This window comes from Populus alba, chromosome 18, assembly GCF_005239225.2.
Source record: "Populus alba chromosome 18, ASM523922v2, whole genome shotgun sequence".
Lineage (NCBI taxonomy): Eukaryota > Viridiplantae > Streptophyta > Magnoliopsida > Malpighiales > Salicaceae > Populus > Populus alba.
In genome coordinates, this window is record NC_133301.1 from 11,433,482 (window position 1) to 11,454,075 (window position 20,594).

Sequence of the window (20,594 nt, forward strand, 5' to 3'; positions counted from 1 at the left end):
ATCCAATTAAAAAATAATAAAGTGAGGATTTAGTTATAAATGTTAAAAATCTTATATTTAAAAAAGATGTAAAAAGGAGAAATTGAAAGATATAATGTCATAACAAAAACAAAGAAAAACAAAATACTACTAAACCCATATTATTTATATAAAAAAAATCTTTTTTTTTATTTACCTATAAGAATAATTATCTCAAATACACAATTAACCATAAAAAATAAAGTGGTATTCCAACAAAAAAAAAACCTAAAATAAAAGAGCTGGCAAGGTGTGCCTACCTAGGTTGCCTAATGTGTCTGGGCTGGGCTTGTTTGTGAATGTGGATGTGATTGCTTTTTCAAAGTGTTTTTCATGTTCGAAATATATCAAAATAATTTTTTTTTATTTTTTTAAATTATTTTTAAAATTAATATTTAAAAAAAAATTAAAATATATAACAAAAAATCAAGACCATGAGGTAGAGCCATGCGCCTAAGCTAGCTCATTACAACTTAAAATGCGGAGCCTAAGGAAGAAGAAGAAAAAACAACTTAAGGAGGTGATAGATACTATAACCAAAACACAAATAAAATGAATCAAAGGGCAACCCGTTAGTGGTCTTCTTTAACTCTATCTACAATTTCATTTCTAGCCGCCATATTAAATAGACCAAGATTTATAGTTCTCCTCTAAAAGAAATTTTTATTCACAATATTAGGTTGATCACTGCTAGATTTAAAAGTTTTATTGATGAAAATTTTTGTTGGGCATTTACACTAGCAATCCGTCGGTACATGTGTTACTAACAGACTCACAGATAAAAACAATCTATTAAAAAAACTCTCATCTATAATTTATAAACTATTAGGGAGTCCGATATACCAATAGATTTAGTGACCGACAAATCACACCTAAAAAAACTTACTCGCTTTATTCTATCGGTAGCTCCATCGTTAAATTTAACATATCATCGACAAGAAAGCTATATGCAATACCATCAATTTTTTTATTTGCTCGTCGGTATATCCATCAATAAATATAACATATCATTGATAGAATACCATCTGTAATTACATCGATGTGTTAACAATATCAGTGATATTTGTAATAATTCTTTTCCAACTCTCTATAATATATCGATGGTCCAGTTCCGTCGGCAAACCTATCAGTATAGTGACATTTGCAATAATTATTTTTCAATTCTCTGGAATATACTAACGGAGTTATGTTGTCGGTAATTATATATATATATATATATTTATATAATATATATATTTAAAAAAAAATATTGAACATAAATATAAAAATAATTAAAATAAAATAAATTAATATAAAAATCAAATATTTATTACAAATTTAAACATATGCACGTTCAAATACAATAAATCTAAAATAGAGATGGTGCTAAATGAGGAGAAAGTTGGTTGTCGTTGGGACCATGAGACCAATTAGAGGGTACACATGAACTACCCATATGCAATTTCATTTTCATTTCTAATTGGCAAAATTCTTTATAATCAATAATGAGTTGCTTATATTTATTTTTAAAATAGGTCGTTCGATCTTAAAATAATTTATTTAATAGAAGAATACAATACAACGCAACACAATATAAGATACATTGAATGTGCTTGATATTGTAGTCATGATTGTTTTTTAAAATGTTTTTTTTTTAAATATATTAAAATAATATTTTTTTTATTTTTAAATTTTTTTTTTAATATCAACATATCAAAACAATAAAAAAAATACAAAAAAAAAACAATTTTAAATATTTTCTTTTTAATTTTAACAAATAACATTCAGAATATAATGTCAAACACCCTCATGAGTCTCGTGAGACAGACACAACAGTGGCTAAATAAACTCTCATTGTGTTGCCCGGTGTCCTTCGAACTTTTTGATAAACCGAGAGGGGTTAATTTAACACGGCTATTCATGCCTTTCAACTCTTTTTTTTTTTTTTTTAGCCGACCTATAATAGGCATTAAGTTAAAAAGCCCATATATTCAGTCCATTTGAGCTCTAAATTAACCCATGATGGTGGCCCACGTGACCCAAGCCCAAGCCTTGTTATTCTAGTCCAATTGAACCATGCAAGTTAATTTGAGTAAATTAATATTCGTAAAACAAAATACAAATTAAATTACTTGACCCATCTATAAGCGAGAGACTTGTTGATATCCCAAACCCATTTTTCAACTAATTTAAAGTAAAGAAAAAAACAAAATGTAAAAATCAATTTAACAATCCAATAAACTCCAAAAACGATTGAAATCACAAAATTAAATGGAACAAATTTTTTCTTCCTCAATTTATATCTATTTTTTAGACAAATTTAAGACTTAAAACAACTATAATAAGGCTCCCTTCATCCAATATGACCTATTGAAACCAATGGTTGAGCTTTTCTTAATTAATTGAACCCACAAGGCAAGTTCCTTGCCTGATTAACTTTGATTCAATTATGAGTATAGTGTGAACGTGAATCATTTGCAGGATCTTCTTCCTCACAGCATCACATTTAGTCTCAAGGATCTTGTTTTCTGCTTCACCCATTGCTAACCTAGCTAGATCACTCGACATGGAACACCACGCTTCTTGTTGACATGGTGAGATCTTATCCCGATCTTACATCACTTTCACCAAGAGGTGCAAGAAATGCGAGTAAACCTCATCAATCTACGCGGCCGTGCCGAAGGCCTGCTTGAGCTTGAATCTGCGAAATTCTTGATCAAGACCCCTCAATCCTTGAACAGCCTTCACCTTTTCCCCTACCATGGGAACTATGTCAAGTTACCCAGTTTGGAATATAGGATCCTTCATGAAAATGGGGTGGTGCAGCCAAAAAAGGTGGCCTTTGTGGGTTCTGGTCCAATGCCTCTAACTTCTTTTATAATGGCTATACATCATATGAAATTCACCCATTTTGATAATTTTGACGTTGATGAGGCTGCTAATGGTGTCGCCCGTCAACTTGTTGTTTCTGATGCTGAGCTTGAGAAGAGAATGAAGTTTGAGACATGTGACATGGTGGATGTTAAAGAGAAGTTGAGCGAATATGATTGTATATTTCTGGCTGCTTTGGTTGGTCTCAACAAAGACGAGAAATTGAAGATTCTTAGCCATTTAAGGAAGTATATGAAGGAAGGTGGAATTCTGCTTGTTTGGAGTGCAAACGGAACCAGAGCATTTCCTTACCCTGTTGTCGAGGAACATGATTTGGTTGGATTTGAGCTTCTCTCCGTCTTTCATCCTGCTAATGATGTGATCAACTCCGTTATTCTAGTGCACAAGCCTGTCTTCCGAAGTATAATAGCTCTTTGAGCTTCCATTTTCTCTAGTTTCCTTTCTGGAGGGGCCAAAAGGTGCCTCTCAGGCCCCTTTGTGCCTTTGTTTAATGTTTTTAATTTTTTAGAATTTGGGATTTTTCCTTACGTTACGTGCGTTTATGTTTTGTATCATCAAAGAAGTATATGTTCTGAAATTTTCAAATTTTTGAAAAAACATGATTTGAAACACTGCAAGATGTGCGAAAGGTTTCTAACGCTACTTGCTTAACCAGATGAAGTTGAATTATACTATATAAACACCACACACCACAAGACGTGGATTAGCTATTCTGAAAAAATGCAAACACCAGAGATTAGTCAGAGTTCTAAGGTACACTGTAAAATCACAAATAAACTTGCATTTCTGGTTTGGCGTGGTAGATTGCAAGAGCTTCAGAAGGAAGGACTTCACAAATCATAGCCTAGGAGTCGCATCACTGTTAAACTGCAAGGGAAAAGAAACACGTCTGTATTATCAAAGGGCTATCAAATTGCCGTTTTGTCAGTCCGAAGAAAACTATAGCCTGAAAAGTCATCGTTCTAGCTACAGGTCGATTAAAAGATGAGAAATGATAAATTAACCAGCTTAAATATTAACTTTCAGTGCATATATGTAGTTACCTGGGTGACCATGTCGCTAATTTCCTCATCCAGGAATAACTTAGCATCCTCACTATTCATGAAGTCTTCCAGCAGTGATTTTTGGTCCCTGTATGCACAGTGACTATCATGCTCTCTAAAGTTTGAAGTTCCACTTCCACAGAGATTCATAGAAATTCCTTCCCCATATTGCCCTGAAAATAAAGAATAAATTGTCTTTATCATTGTGCTATGACACAGCTAGTCTTTGTTTTTTCTCTTTTTTTTCAAGTTTATTCTGAATTTCTTTACCATAGTTTCCCATGTTAATTTCACCTTAAAAGAAATTACTCCCAATAATTTAATTTTCCCGTTGGACAAATCTGTTTGGGGCTGGATGCGGTGGTTCAACTTTGTGACAATTCTTTTTTATGTAAACCATAACAACATACACAGAATCATAAAATACTCAGAAAAAAGGTGCAAAAATTACATACCAGGAAAATAACTCGGATTAGAAAGAACAGAAGCTGGGCTCCTGTCAATTAAAGTATGTCCAAGCATCGGAAAGGACGGTTTGAAAGAAGCAGCAGGAGAGCATAAAAGAGGTGACAGATTACAAAGACCAGGATCTTGCCCGAAAGACTGAGATCCCGTGTACTCAGTGGGCAATTTCCATGTTGAACTAGATGATGAGAAGTTTAAACCTTTGAATTCTGGCACTGGAACAGATTTTCTCATTGTGATATTGCTAGATAGCGAGTTATCTAGGAAAACATTCTGTTTACTTGGTTGAAAAAACATTCGTTTCGAATCTGTAAAAGAACTAGCTACTGATTGTGACTTCTGTGTAGAATCACCATAACTGTTCCAAAGAGCGTTCTTTGTGGCTGAAACTCTTCCATACCTATTCAAATCAGCCCCAGCGTTGTCCTGTTGGCTCATTTTATCCTTGTGCTTCTTCAACAAGTTTCGATATTTCTGTTAAACAGAGAAAGAAGAAGAAGAAGAAAGTAACCAATACCTTCAATCCCATTAAACTGGCAAAAGATACTCAGTTGCCTACTACATTAGTCATTAAATAGTCGGAAATTGCATCGCCTAATCAATATCAATAGCCATTACGTTGTAAAGTGGATGTTGTATGAGAGAGTATGTGATCTAACTTACCTGAAGATGACTGGCAATGTTTTCTCGACTAAGACCTTCCACGTTCATCATTTCACGAATTCTTTTGGGCTGAACTCCTACATGAACATCAACTATACTCTTGTAAGAACACAAAAGAAGGATATGCTAAGACAAGCTAAGCCCATGAAAACTAGCTACTAATCATGTCACTAGCTAGCAAAGACTGTAGAAGAAAACTTACTCTCTCCACGTGCTTCTAGTTTCTCAACACAATCAACAAATTTAACATGGAGCTCGGAGGACCATGTCACTCTGGGTTTTTTACCACTACAAGCATCGCCATTTGGGTTACCGATAATATCTCTCTCTTTGACCCCCGTGACCTCTGCCTCTGCCATGGGTTCGGTTGAAGGCACTGATTCTTGTTCAATTATTTCCTTTGTAAAGCTACTAGATTTACCGGAAGAATCAGAGAGCCTCTTCCTTACAACATGCTGCCATATGTTTTGCATTTCCTGTATTCTTACAGGTTTTAAGAGATAGTCTCTGGCCCCGTGCCTTATTCCCTTCATTATGTTGCTTTGACTGTCCTCTGCGGAGACCACTGCAATTACTCCACACAAAGTATACATTAATTCTATAGTAATTAATCAAGGAAAATCATGAACAAAGACATTAGGGTTGGTACGGGGGATGTTATAAGCTTACGAATCACGGGTAAGTCCATTTCAAGGCCTATGATCTCCAACAGCTTGAAACCATCCATGTCAAGCCTTTTAACATCAGTAATAACGACGTCGTAATCGTTCTTGTTTTCCCTCAAAATCTTCAGCGCTTCAGCTGCTAATGTTGTTGATGTAACTACAAGAAATTAAGAAGGCAAACATCAAACCAGATTAAAGATTATATATATTCAATAAATATCGACCATGTCATTGTCTTCAATCTGATTTATAGCCTTCATCATAATTGCGGGAATTTATCAATGAACTCTTTAGCCTCCTTTTTTACTCGTTCGATTCATGTTTCTCAGTCAAATTACTATTACCTTCCGAAATAGTTAATTACACACATAACGTCATATAAGTTTTCATCCCGTCCTGTCTGGCCATAAATATAAGCCAAACCCTTTTCGGACAATTTTTTTCTTGTAGCTATAGTGTGTCTTTATATATATATATATATATATATAGTTATTTGGCGTTGTCTCTTTTCTTCTCGTTAAGAGTTTGACATTGGAGGTATTAAAAAGAAAAAAAAAAAAAAAAGATTAAAAGAGACATTCATAAATATTAATGGGGAAGTGTCGTGTTTCTATATAGTGATTAAAATCAATGGAATAGAAAGATGGATTTGGCAAACTAGTGATGATATTAGGGTTTTGCTGACAATTACCGATCAGATTTTTTCCGTTTTAACCTTAAACCAGCTCGGATTTAATTTTGTTTAGGGCAACATTCAAATTAATCCCTTTTAATTTGAATTATATAATCTTGTAATCATCTCTTTCTAAGACGGTTCATCACTAGTTCCTTTACAAATTCCAAATTCTTCTCTCTTTTTTTATGCTTCTACTTTGAATTATATAATCTTCACCTACGTGATAAGGAAAACTAACATAATATTTTTTTTTTCTGCCGTACATAGAAACAATATGTAGTTTAAGGCACCCATAGTAAAGACTATTATAAGGGAAACTCAAAACCCTAGATTAGTAAAAAAACAGTTAATTAACGATACCTAAACTGAGAACAAACTAGTAATTCTCTCACGTCCAAAATCTCCACATAAACTCATAAAAGTTTATATAATTAAAGAACTGGCGATAGGAATAATTAACAAACCTCTGTATTGACACTTTTGGAGGATGGCTACTAAATACTTGAGGCAGACAACGTTAGCATCAATGGCTAGAACTCGCAAATCCGCGGGATTGAACATGTCGCCACGGCCCTCGTCGACATGCATTGATATCTCACTCAGTTCATCATTATTCTTAGCCATATTAGGCTTCAAATCAAGATTCTCTCTCGCTTTCTAGAGATTGTGCAATGAAGGGCTTCGTAAACCTTGTGGTGGGAAAAGGAAATTTACATATACGTGTAGAGGAGCAATAATTTTAAGCAATTAAGATTACTATATATATAATTGAATACTCACGAGAGAAAACTTACTATAATTTGATGCTATTAATTAATTGATTCATTGATGGAGATACAATGCTGCTTAAATATTGTTTCACGTCTCTAAATCAAGAAATAAAGGACAGGTCATCAAATTTAATTTCCCTCAACAATCCTTCTTTATTGTTAGAGGGTCGCAGTTTTTTATAATAAGAACAAATATTTTTACTAGTGAATCATATTGTTTTGACATGATGATATTAAAAATAAATTTTAAAAAATAATATATATATTATTTTAATATATTTTTAAATAAAAATATAAAAATAAAAGAAAAAAAAAATACCCAATTCAACAATAACATTAGAGCACTGAAGACTCTGAACCAATATAAGACCAGACGAAAAGCCCACAGCTCAGCAATCATATTAGTTGCATAGCCAATAGACCCAGAGAAATCTTTAATCCACAAGCCATGATGATCCCTAACGGTCTCCACCACCTGCCTTTCCTGGGTTTTCACAGCTGGACTGCGAGAATGGCCCTGGGCCTCAAATTCTAAGAATAAAAATATTTATGGATTTTCTTTTCAATTTTTATATATGCTTTTCTTTTTAACAAAGATTTTCTATGCTTATTAATTCAAAAATTTCTTAATTTGAAATGAAGGCCAAACTTAACTCTGATTTGATTTAAAAAGATAAATCAACAAATACATTAAACTCCTAAACATCATATAAACATATTAAAATGTGATTATATAAAATTTGTTTTAACTATTTCAGTTGCGTACTAATCAGCTTCTCAAATACTCGAGAAAATCTTCATTGCTTGGTTCTTAGGAGAAGGCAAGTCATGGGTCAGGTAAATTGATTTGTCAAAAGCAAAACAACATTCTATTATTTTAAAAAAATTAATACGACATTATTTCAATTTTTTTTAACTAATATATCATCTTAGATTTTTTTTAAGAAAAATTTCAAGAAAAAAAAACCATGTCATTGTTTTATTTTTCTTACATGAAAGTTTTTTTTGAAAAAATATAAATATTTAAAAATTTAAAATGACACTTATTTTAAAGAAAAAATCTGCTCGAGTCATTAGGTTCTGGATTAACTAACCAAATTATAAAGTTTTTCTATATCAACTACATAGCAAGATAAATAAATAAAATCTAACTCAAAGCAAGACCGGGATTGATGGGTCAATGAGCTAACTCACAAATCTAAATCTAGATTTCAAAATAGTTGAATTACAACTATGATTGATTCAGCTACCTTCTCATTTTGCATTAACAAGTAATTTCAATCAGAGAAGAGGGAAAAAAAAATACTAGCAATTAGAAAAGAAAAAAAAAATACTAGGCTACATCACAGTATAGTGATAAAAATCATAATCACAAGAACACACAATGAATGATAAATGAACGGGAGAAATTCAGATTTTCTGCAATAACAAGTTAATTTCCTGTTGCTGGTTACCAGCATATGCTTATTTTTTCCTTTCTGACAATGCTAAATATTGAATATGAAAGTAAATTACACCAATTTATGTTTGAGAAAACAGAGGTCATTCACTCTAAAAATTACATTCAAATATTACATATGTACATCAAGCAACCAATATATATATATATATATATATATATATATATGTGGTGATTGAAATCTAGGAGTTACAAGCTATATTCATATATATGGTGATTGAAATTTAGGGTTTACATATTCACACTACACTCTGGAGGGAAGCCTAGAGGGAATCGCTTTGTGTCCGTGCAATAATTGTAAATCATGAAATTCTTTTGCACCCACTTGAGCCTTTGGAGACTTGTGGCATCCAATTGTTTCCATAGCCATGAATTCTTTGAAGGGCAAGCTGCTCTGCCAGAAGACCAAATACAAGCGTCAGCATTGAAGTTCCTGTAAGAAGCAGTGAACGGAGCTCGAGTCCAGTCAGTCTTGATAAGACCGCCTCTGGTGGCCCAGTCATCAGCGTTCCAGAGGCTTGAGTATATTCTCATTTGTTGTTTCTTCGGGAAGGGAACCCCAATCGACTCCAAGTTCTTGAACTCTCTAATGGGTTTCCCGTCAACTGAGAAGCTGAGAAAGACAACAAAGAACCAAGTTATGAAGGAGATAGAAATTAAAAATGAAAAAACCACAAGAATGATAGTAACGATTCCTACATGATGAGTTTGGGATTCCACAGAATGGAATAGGTGTGAAAGCCTGCTGTGGGGTCAAACCATAGACGAAATTGCTGCTCTCTGTCACCCTTGCCTTGACTGTAAACATTAGTATGTAGCGTGTAAGGATCTCCGCTTAAGTTGCCTAAGAATTCAAAGTCTAGCTCATCCCATGAATTCCCTGGTGATTTCAGCTGAAATACAAACATTAATGATAGGTATTAGGGTTCTTATCATAGCTTGCCGGCGTAGCTAAATTATGAAGCAGACATGTTCAAAAAAGAAACTATAATTACATAGTAGGCAGTGACAGTGCCAGCAGAGTTGCCAGGTACAAGCTTGAGTTGCATGTCAATCTTGCCAAAGAGATACTCCTTCTTCGATTGAAATCCCGAGCCAGAGGCTTTGTCAAGAGACAGAGTAAGGAGCTCGCCGTTGTTGAGTATCTTGCCACGGCCATTTCCCCAGGTTATGTCAAATTCTTGGTAGAATTTACTAGCGATACAAGAAACAATCAAAGAGCTATCCAGGAGAGAGATCAGCAAAAAATTTAAAATACCAGTACTTGGCTTACAAGAAGCCATTGATTCAGACCCCATACAAGGTGGAAATGAGATCCAGAAATTGTAAATTGACTCGAACAGGGCACTGTAAATATAGGCAAGGATAGCAAGTAAAAGGACAGAAAACATTATACATGTGTTTTTGGAAGGTTCCTTGTCGTCGAGAACTTGAATTTGAAGATGTCAACAAATGGCAAGTGCTGGCATAAATGAAAAAAAAAAAAAAGAAAATCAAGAAATGGTCCAAAACTTGTGGATACTTTTCGTTTCATTCCCTAACTGGAACTATTATGACATTTGCATGGTCAGATTTGGGCCTTTGAACCATCACCAAACTCCAAAATGGTTGCTCCATGCTTACTCTCTACTATCATCCTCCAGCATGAAAGTACTGTCTGTCAAAATCTCAGGAACATATTCCCTTTGAGGCAATATAGGCGTTCCTTGTCTTTTTTTTTGGTGACTGTTATATCGTCATCGATTAGTACCATCTTGCTTTTTTCCAAAAACAATTGCACAGTAAACTTAAATTTTTGGTGAAATAATATCTTTTAAAAAAGATTAAATGATTGAATAACATATATTTTATATTGTATAGTATTTTAGAAAAACAAGAAACTAATATGTGATTTTGAAATGTAATATTAATAATATTTAAGTTTATAATCCCGTGATAAAATGATAATTAATATCACGATTAACAACCATGATATTTATTAAATATTATATTTTTAAAGTATAATATTATTGAAATGTATGCTAAACCGTAATATCTTAAACAAATAATGTGTTAATTTATTATTTTATTTTATTTTATGTGCTAATTTCTCAATTTATTCTTTTGTCACTTGAGATGTCATGGACTAAAATTATTAAAAGAACAAATTATTAATATAATTACCAAAATTAATTATTGCAATGATGTTTGGAAATGTGACTATAATTTATTTTTTAAAGTATTTTTTCACTTGAGAATATATTAAAATAATATTTTTTTTTATTTTTAAAAAAATTATTTTTAATATTAGCATGTTAAAATGATTTAAAAAAAAAATATTAATTTTAATTAAAAAAATTATTAAATTTTCCCGACCCCAATTTAGAATGCAAAGTAAAACAGGGGCTACAACTTTAAATTGAAGTTGGAAACAAAAACAATAAAATAAAATAAAATACTTGCCATTAGATCAAGGGGTCTCAAATGTGGTTAGCTTTTGGGGTCAAAGGAGGACCAAATATCATTAAATGCAATTCCCAAAATCAGATAAGATCACAGGCTTACTAGATTTCGTTATTTTATTTTGTTTTTGTTTTTTTTTTAAGATTTCAAATGTAAAGTCATTTTGCATATTACTCTCTAGTAACTTCATTGAAATCAAATCCCACTACTACCAATTAGAGCGAGAGGAATTATATTTGATTAATGAAGGACTCCTCTTATTACATAATCTATAGTTCAGCCATTGAACCAAATAAATAAAATAAAATATAGAGTCAAATCGAACCCTACAAGGAAAACAAGACCTCAAATATAATCCATCAATTATTAGATTAATCTCAGTTTTATCCCAAACAATTCTGGTATTAATTTTATATCTAGCAATTTAGATTTTTCTATTGAGGTATTTTTAAAATTAATTAACATAAACCAATAAGAAATTGCAAAAAAATAATTCGGAGCAAAATTGATTCTTGATATGTGAAGCCATCAATCTATATCGAGATTCACGTTTCTAAGCATCTATATGATTTTATATTTCTTTTAAAATGGAGAATTCAACATCTTAATTATGATAATACGTACCCAGCTTTGAAAGCAGCTAAAGAAAAAGGGTTTCCTCACGGAAATTATAAGAGGGATTACCGTGATTAATACCCAATGTTATAGGTTATGTTTTAAAATGTATTTTTTTATAAATATTTTAAAAATTGCTTGTCTGTATATGAACAAAACAATGCGTTGCCTGTGAGTTTATGCAGCTTCCTCGACTTTCATTTGGCTGCTGGTGGTCCCCTCCAAATTTGATGTTATGGCAAACTCGTGAACTTGAGATAAGCTTGAAGAAACTTTTCACTTTCATTTTTTTTTTTTTTTTAAAAATTGTATGATACAATTAAAAAACAAATTAAGCTCACTGTCCTTTTATCGTGATTCTAGTTTCGAGCCTGTGATGATGGAGTATTTACCCATGCTTGTGATTATATATTGCTAAAATATAAATTTATCAATATTCCATCTCCACCTTTATAACTTCAAATTTTTTCAGAATTGTTTTATAATAGTTTGCTGAACGTTCCAATGCAATGAATTATTTACCTTTTGAAGCTGTTTTCTTAGTTTCCAAGTATTTTCTCTAAAATGTCATGAAATGAGGATTCAAATTGGAAAAAAAATATAATACAATACAATATATATATATATATATATATATATGTAAAAAAAAATGTAAGCATCAAATGCCCAGTTTTAATTTGAAGTTTTTTCAACTTCCTCACACATGTTCCATTCTAATGTATGTTAGTAGGAATGATAGTAACGCAAGAGTGTTTCATTTGGATGTGGTTTTGAATTTTATTTTTTTTTTTTGTGGATTTATGTAAAAAATACATGTATTTTTAGTTTTTAAAAATGTAATTTATGCTTTAAAAGAGTTGTATATTTTAAAAAAAACCACTACACCTCTAAATCAAACACACAATAATTAATTAAATAAGATTTTATTTAGTTTGATCGAGAGTGGATATGAAGGCGGATGAGGGTTCATCTCATCCATTAATGATCCACCCTTTATCTAGTTTTTAACCTTTTTTTTTTTATTTTATAAAAGTTATAATTTTATTTTTAATATAATGTATGATTTTTATCTCATGTTTCAAGAACAACCTTATTCATTAATGATAGAGACATATTCAATGGGAACATAACATAAAGAAAAGAAATTGTAATATAGTTCAGGTTTGCGATCTAAACCATATCCTTAGCTATAATAACATTTTTTTGAAGTTTCTTTCTATCTTTAGATTTCTTTGTTTCTCTTAATTAATCTAAAATGATCTTTGAGCAACAATTTAGCTAGAAAAATCAAGGATGGTTTTAGGGATGGTAAAATCATAGAAGCGCAGAGCTGTCTCTTTTGGAATGGACTTGTTTCTCTGTTTTGGGCTTAATGACTTTTATTGTGTTAGCTGCCATGCCAGTTCTTCCTCAACTTGTGCTTTCTAACTGGTGGACTCCGCCAGTTACTTGCATTGGATTTACGGCATCCCAGTTCCCAAAGGTACCCCGGGCCTGTCCGATATAATAATAAAAGTTATATTAATTATTTTTTTAAGATCTAAAATAATTCTATATGATAAAAAATATGTATATGAAGATTCTAGGCATTTCTTTCTGTGGGGAAAAAAAAAACCATGGCCTGCCGGTTGAATTATGAAAAGCTAGGTATTTTCGAGAACAATTATCAAACCCCATCTATCATTCTTTCATGTGCTAAAAGAAAGGTGTCAAAGCTCTTTCACATTCATATAAAACAATGAATGAGAGGCTCCCTTTTTTTTTTCCCTTTTTTAAATTTTAATTTTCAATTTTTTTACAAATATCTATTTTTATTATCATATTATTAAATAAAAATAATTTAAAAAAAATTATTAAACCTAGTGGAGTCTATAATCTCGATCGCGGGTTAAGCTGTAAAATCTAGATCGATCTAAAAAAAGTTGTCTCAATATTAGAAAAATAATATCATCTTCAAACTTTTTTAAAGTCAACGTTGTATACCGATTGTTCGGGTTGTCTTTGAACCCACCAAGTCAACCGGTTACGTAGAGTCAACTTCCAAGTGAGTTAATTATAATTTAGACTAGACAAATCGAAAGATTACAAAGTTGACTTATTGGGCCGACCCCTTTTTTTCTTTTTTTCTTTTTTTTTTAAAATTCATCTTTATTTTTTTTTCTTTTGATTGTTCTTTATTTTTAATTGGTATTCGTAATTTATTTTGATTGTTTTTTATTTTTTTCAATTTCATTTTTTAATATTTTATTGATTTTTAATTGGTATTCGTAATTTATTTTGATTTATTTTTCTTAAGATTATTACAATCTTAAATAAATATCATTGTATTTGATTGATGTTTAATTTTTACAAGTGTCTATTTTTATTATCATGTAAAAAATAACTTCAAGAAATATTGTTAAACCTAGTAGAGTTTATGATTCGAGTCACGGGTTTGCCCTATTAAGTCATAAAGTCCAGGTCAATCCAATATGTCATCGTCTTAATATTTAAAAAAATATTTTTTATGTTTTTAATAAAAAACAAATTATATTTTTTATCAATCATTCAGATTATTTTAAGACCTGCCAAATTAACTAAGTTATGTCAAAATAACTTTCATGTAAATTAAATTTGAACTCAAGCTAAAATTGACAACTAGGTTTTGTTTTAGTCCAAATATTTTCTTTTCATATATATATATTTTTTTTAATCTGATACATAACATAACATAACATAATATAACGAAAATGAGTCAACTAGTAATGACTCTAGTTCGAGTTAGATTTGTCGTTGGATTCCAATCTACCCCGTCAAGATTTGGACTTGCTCCAGTCCATCGAACCAGGTCAAAATTTGACTTCTACTATGTGTGCATGCCGAAGCATGAATAAAACTGTTGAAATCACCGGGGACATGATTCAGCTGGTTAAAAACTTAAAATCTAGATTTGCTTGCGCTCCAAAAGGTTTAAATTTCATGTTTATATATCTTCGATTTACATGAATTTTTCATATCTGAAGTCAAACTAAAATTACCTTCTTATAACAAAACAGAAAAAGAAAGAAGAAATTAAAATGAACCTCTAAGATTTACTGTTCACTGATATTAATTTTAACACCCATAGCATCTTAGTTATGAAAGAGCGTAATCAGTAACTACTACATGCGAAGAGCGGTATATATTTTATTTATATACATCATACCCTGTCCTGTAAACAATATTGTCTAATCTGGAAAACTGGAAATTCCATGGAAGAACAACGCTGTACGTGAGCAAGCTATACTCCCCCTACTTCTTGGTGGCATTGCATTCAAGAGGGAGGCCCTGAGGGAATCGCTTAGTGTCTGTACAGTAATTGTAAACCATATAATTCTCCTGCACCCATTTCAGCTGTTTTTGACCTGTAGAATCCAGCTCTTGAGAGTACCACCGGTTATTAGTTGAGTTATTGCAAGAAGAGACTCCATTAGACCCAATACAAGCTTGGGCATTGAAGTTTCTGTATGAAACGGTAAAGGGAGCTTGAGTCCAGTCTGTCTTCACAAGGCCCCCTCTTGTAGCCCAGTCATCCGCATTCCATATGCTTGCATACATCCTCATTGATTGCCTTTTGGGGTATGGGACTCCAATTGATTCCATGTTTTTGAATTCCCTTATTGGTCTCCCGTCGACATAGAATCTAGATGGACAGAAATAGAAGTTAATTAATATTTCGAGTACTGGAAAAGGGGAAGAAGAAGAAGAAGCTTTGTGAAATGTTGTGTGTACATTAATATGTGCTTACACAATGTGTCTTGGATTCCAGAGGACTGAATAGGTATGAAAATCAGCTGTTGGATCAAACCAGAGGTAGAATTGTTGCTCTCTGTCACCTTTTCCTTGAGTGTACACATTAGTATGGACTAAGTAAGGATCACCACTCAAATTGCCCAAAAACTCGAAGTCAATCTCATCCCATGCTGACCCTTGTGAGTGTAGCTGCTTCATGCAAATACTAAGAATTAGGCTTCATCTATTTGTAATCTGGGAAAAAGAACAAAAGCAAAAGGAACTGGAGAATGGGCTTAATTAGGACTTACATAGAAAGTAGTGACAGTGCCAGCAGAGTTGCCAGGGACAAGCTTGAGTTGGATATCAAACTTGCCAAAGAAATACTCATTCTTGGATTGGAACCCTGAGCCAGACGCTCTGTCAAGGGAAAGTGTAAGAAGATAGCCATTGTTGAGTATTTTAGCTCGTCCGTCTCCCCATATGATATCAACATCTTGGTAAAAGGAACCAGCGTCAACCAACACCAAATCAGAACCAACCAAAAGAGAGATCATCAGCAGCAGTAGTAAAGGGTTTGGCTCAGAAGGGTAGGCAGCCATGAACTTATAATAAAGCTTGATGGTTTTCAAATATGAAGTATTGCAGCAAGCTCTTGACTCTTTACTTGTTTTGTTTGATTTTGACCTGCTAAAATGTTACAATTCTGTGACAATTTATAGGGAGTCTGGATGGTGGCGAATTAGAATGTTCCTTTCAACTGTGGAGCACTTCAAGTTGGGTGGTGTAATGATATGAGAAGTAAACAGCTGGATGCCATGAACAAGGCACAATGATATGGGATTCCTGACCACAAACTTAGCCAGGCCAATTACATGCTGCAGTTTCTGGAGGCCATTTTTTTTTTTTTTGTAAATTATTCATGCCTAGTTTAAAACAAGGATTCATATGCTTTTCTTTTGATAATATTAGAACTTATTTTATTTTATTTTATGTTTTCACTGGGCTTAAAAAGTTGTGTTGCTTGTCTATAGCATTAATTTAACAAAACCGCCAAAACCACTATAGCCCCCCAATGAACATTTCAATATTCGTTGGTGAAAGTGAGTCACCTCCGAGGTTGTCTACCAACCCCAGCATACTTTTAAATTATACAGCTGGGATTAAAAAAAAACCAAAAAATGTCTTAGCAACATAGTGATCAACAAGGGTGGAGACTAAATTATAATTTTTCAAACATAATGTACTAAGTTATAATACCATTCAAAACACAGGGACTAAATAAAAAGAATCAACGCAATCTCAAAGTCAAAGCCGTGTTGACTGTTTGAAACCACTAATATCTAGTAGCATCCTCCGAGCACTCAGTGGAAGGATTGGCTATAGTGATCTTACCACGTCCCCAGTAGCCACCTTTGGGAGCAATGATAACATCCATTGAACTATTTAATTTTAAAGGATATAATTTAATTTATTAAATTTTATATTTATTTTTTAAAAATTATTTATTTGAATTTTATAAATTTTAAAATCAGATTCATTAAAGATTTATATAATTATTAACTTTAGAACTCGTAGAATTAGTTGAAATATATGCAAATTGATTTGAATATCTATATTAATAAAATAAAAAATCAAATTAGGCATCTGCTCTGGATAATGTAAGTGAAAAAAAGAAAATAACACGGAATAAACAATTTAACTCCATTGTATCATTACATTTCCCAGGTTTTCAATTTAACAAAAAAACATAAAATTGAAATATCAAATAAAATCAAACTTATTATTATGCATTTGGGCTTGTCATCAAGTTGCGCCAAGCGATACTGCTTCGTCAGGATGGCTCTAGAATCATCCTTTTCTTATATTAAAAAATAAAGCTGGACATTAGCAACAGAGAACTAATATATGACAAAATTGAGAGTCAATGTAATATAAGAGAAAAATGTGAGAATGAGTTTTTGTGGAGGTAAGCTTGTTTTTTTTCTACATTAAGTTAAGATATTTATAGATTTTAATTATGCCAGTTAATCTCAAACATAGAGTATTGTTATAATTTATTGATAAAAAATATTGATATTTACTGTCCATTGAAAAGCTCCATAATATTAATGGTGGTTGGAAGGTTAGTAAATATCAGTGACATGTTAATAAGAAATAACTATTAATCAAAAAAAGAAATAATTAATTTTAGAGTCTGTTTATTTTTGCGTTTCAAAAGCGTTTTTAAACAAATTTAAATTTTTTTTATTTTTTTATTAACTTCAAATTAATATGTTTTTAGTGTTTTCAAATCATTTTGATGTGCTGATGTCAAAAATAATTTTTAAAAAATCAAAAAACATCATTAACATACATTTTAACATGAAGAATTATTTAAAAAGCAACCGCAATTACACTGCCAATTAACAAGCTCTTAATAGGCCATGAAGCATATTTATATTGCGAATTATTGGCTAGAAATATAATGGAAAGCATGTATAAAACTATATATTTACAAAATATTTATGGCTAGCATTCGTAGGCACATGCAAGTCATTTATGGCTAGTTTTTTTTTTAAGAAAAAAAAATTGCACCATCACCAGGCCTGATCACCCGATTAATATGAGGTTAAAACTTCTTAGACTGTAGGATGAGACCTGTAACTTGATGAATTCATCCATAGTTGTTTATTGAGTTTTTTTTTGTTTGGTAAATACTTCTACATTCTCATATTACAATGTATCTCTTTGATTAAAAAAAAAAAACTTTCCTTTCTTATTCATGTATTTTTTTATTTTGAAAAAAAATATTTTTATAAATATCATAAGCATTATTTTTTAAATAAAAACTTATCTGATAAAAAAACGAGAAGAGGGCAGATAGAACGAGGGGAAACGCGTAATGTTAATCATTTAGGGTCCAACCAACTTAGATGATGACTGTACTCTCTTACAAGACGGGGAGCTGCTCTCCTTGCAGTTTAATATTTTAAACATGGTTTTAAGACATTGAAAAATGATATAAATTAAGTATGCTCTTTTATAAAGATAAGAGAATTATTTTCATCTATATTTATAGTTATTAATTGGGACCTATTTCAACTCATAATCTCACCAAATTGGTTTGATATATATATTTATTTGGAGTTATCTTATCTTCTTTAAGGACATGGATATGAATTCCTCATAATCATCAAGCTTTAGATCGAGGACCTTAAAAATAAAACAAGAGAATATAAATCAAACTAAGCCAGATGAACACAAAAAATTTGTCCAAAATATTCAACTTTGATTAATAAGAGGAAAAAAACGCATAAAAATATAATTGACGACGTGCCCAAAAAGAAAATCCCTAAACTAGGGAATTCTACTACATAATTATCATATGCATAGCATGAAGGCGGTTAATGGTGATCATTACGATCATCGGAGGACGTCGAGGGGGGAACAGTATTATCCAAGCCAAACAAATCATCGTCGTTTTCGCCGAAATCGTTATTACCTCCCATCGCCGAACTGAAAAGAACCGATCTCATAATCCAAAATTGTCCTCTGAACATAACCAGAACTTTGGCCAAGCTCAAGGTTAGTAGTTTGAGGAATACCAGGAAAAGCATTATCTTGAGAGACTCTTGCCAGCCCAATTTGAGAATTATGAGGATATGCAGAGGCAAAATTACCATACCCATGAAGATAACCCATCTGACTTACAGGATTATAATTTCCAGTCACTGTAGGAACGCTAGTAATCGCGTGATCTTGAGAGACTCCTGCCACCAGCCCATTTTGAGAATTCTGAGGATGTGCAGAAGCAGAATTACCATGGCTATCAAGATATCTCATCTGACTTCCAGGATTAAAATTTCCAGTCACAGGGTTCCTAATATAAACCGGATGATTTTGAGAGACTCCTGCCACCAGCCCATTTTGAGAATTCTGAGGAAATGCAGAAACAGAATTACCATATGATGTATCAAGATATCCCAACTGACTTCCAGGATTATGATATCCAGATGTACTAGGAACCACAACTTGTTGTGGCTCCAGATTTCCATTATTTTCCCATGGTTGATCTTCAATTTCATCATCTTGTAGTCCATTGATACGATTTCTAGGAGAGTTATCTTTCCCGTTATGAATTCTGCATAACACCCATTCATCAAGCTGCATATAACACGAGGCAACAGCATTGAACATTAGGGAAAGAAAGAGAGATATTAGACTGTAAAATACGGAACGTTAAGTTGTCACTAAGCACATTTAGGTCGTTGAATTTGATTAAAAAAATAAAAACAAAAGCGCCATAAGTTGAAAGCTTCAAAGTGAAGAGATTGATTTCGGTATAAAAATAATCAGAAAAGGGGGGAAAATAAACTCACCCTCATACCATCATTTGTCCGTTTTGGTGCTCCATCAGAATTGCTTGCTCTATATTCATGCATAATCCAATTGGTTTTGTCACCGCCTGGAGCTTTCCCTCTATGGAAGACCAAGGTCTTCTTGCTTCCAATAACTCGATTGGCGCTTGTAACATCGATATCAGCTCCAGTAGCCTTCCAATATCCATCGCCTGCGGCTCGGTTTGGTCGATCCCCATTTGGATACTTCCTATCTCTTGGTGTTAAGAAGTACCATTCCTTATCTCCATATGGTTCGTAGTTTTCTATTTGTAAATCAACAAACAAAACTTTTCCTTTAAATTACTGTATAACTAGTAGAATCGCACGCATCATCAAAAAGCTTGCAAGAATATCATTTTTCTTATCAATATTCATGAAGTTTTAGAGGAAAAGAAACTAATTAGCATGAGATATCTTCAGTTTCATAATCCACCACCCAAATTCAACATTGTCAGATAATTGCTGCATCCAAGTCATGGACACGTAAAAAAAAGGGAATTTTTAGATACTTACAAGGCCATGGAATAATCACACTGCTGTTCATTCAATGATGATATCGATTATAAGAGACAGGAGTACTCATGATCTTTCCAAGAAGGGTTTACGAAAGTAGATTTCTTATTAAACAGGTAAACACAGAGCGGATAACCAGCTGCTGTTAACAGGAAACCTAAGGGTACAGGTTAGACATTAAACACAGAGCTTCAAAATTATGATTTTATCCTAAAATTACTCTGCAAAAAGCAGCTTGGAAAGAGCAAATAATCTCACAAAC

At 32.3% G+C, this 20,594-nt stretch overlaps 4 protein-coding genes across 4 annotated transcripts; 1 reads left to right on the plus strand and 3 right to left on the minus strand.

The window, feature by feature from the left end:
* The first annotated feature begins 1,377 nt into the window (after positions 1-1,377).
* Positions 1,378-3,306, plus strand: LOC118051673 (nicotianamine synthase). Its single transcript, XM_035062403.2, has 2 exons — positions 1,378-1,398; positions 2,632-3,306. The coding sequence occupies exons 1-2, from the start codon at positions 1,378-1,380 to the stop codon at positions 3,304-3,306; spliced, it is 696 nt and encodes a 231-aa protein (XP_034918294.1).
* Positions 3,307-8,765: 5,459 nt separating this feature from the next.
* Positions 8,766-10,080, minus strand: LOC118051696 (xyloglucan endotransglucosylase/hydrolase protein 22-like). The gene is made up of 3 exons (XM_035062420.2): positions 9,626-10,080; positions 9,330-9,523; positions 8,766-9,243 (listed from the first exon to the last, which is right to left on the minus strand). Exons 1-3 carry the CDS (start codon positions 10,019-10,021, stop codon positions 8,862-8,864), a joined length of 972 nt encoding a protein of 323 aa, XP_034918311.1. The 5' UTR covers positions 10,022-10,080; the 3' UTR covers positions 8,766-8,861.
* Positions 10,081-14,731: 4,651 nt separating this feature from the next.
* Positions 14,732-16,109, minus strand: LOC118051697 (probable xyloglucan endotransglucosylase/hydrolase protein 23). Its single transcript, XM_035062421.2, has 3 exons — positions 15,749-16,109; positions 15,454-15,647; positions 14,732-15,348 (listed from the first exon to the last, which is right to left on the minus strand). Exons 1-3 carry the CDS (start codon positions 16,037-16,039, stop codon positions 14,958-14,960), a joined length of 876 nt encoding a protein of 291 aa, XP_034918312.1. The 5' UTR covers positions 16,040-16,109; the 3' UTR covers positions 14,732-14,957.
* Positions 16,110-18,728: 2,619 nt separating this feature from the next.
* LOC118051671 (uncharacterized) lies at positions 18,729-20,160 on the minus strand. Its single transcript, XM_035062401.2, has 2 exons — positions 19,799-20,160; positions 18,729-19,583 (listed from the first exon to the last, which is right to left on the minus strand). The coding sequence occupies exons 1-2, from the start codon at positions 19,859-19,861 to the stop codon at positions 18,918-18,920; spliced, it is 729 nt and encodes a 242-aa protein (XP_034918292.2). The 5' UTR covers positions 19,862-20,160; the 3' UTR covers positions 18,729-18,917.
* Between the last annotated feature and the right edge of the window lie 434 nt (positions 20,161-20,594).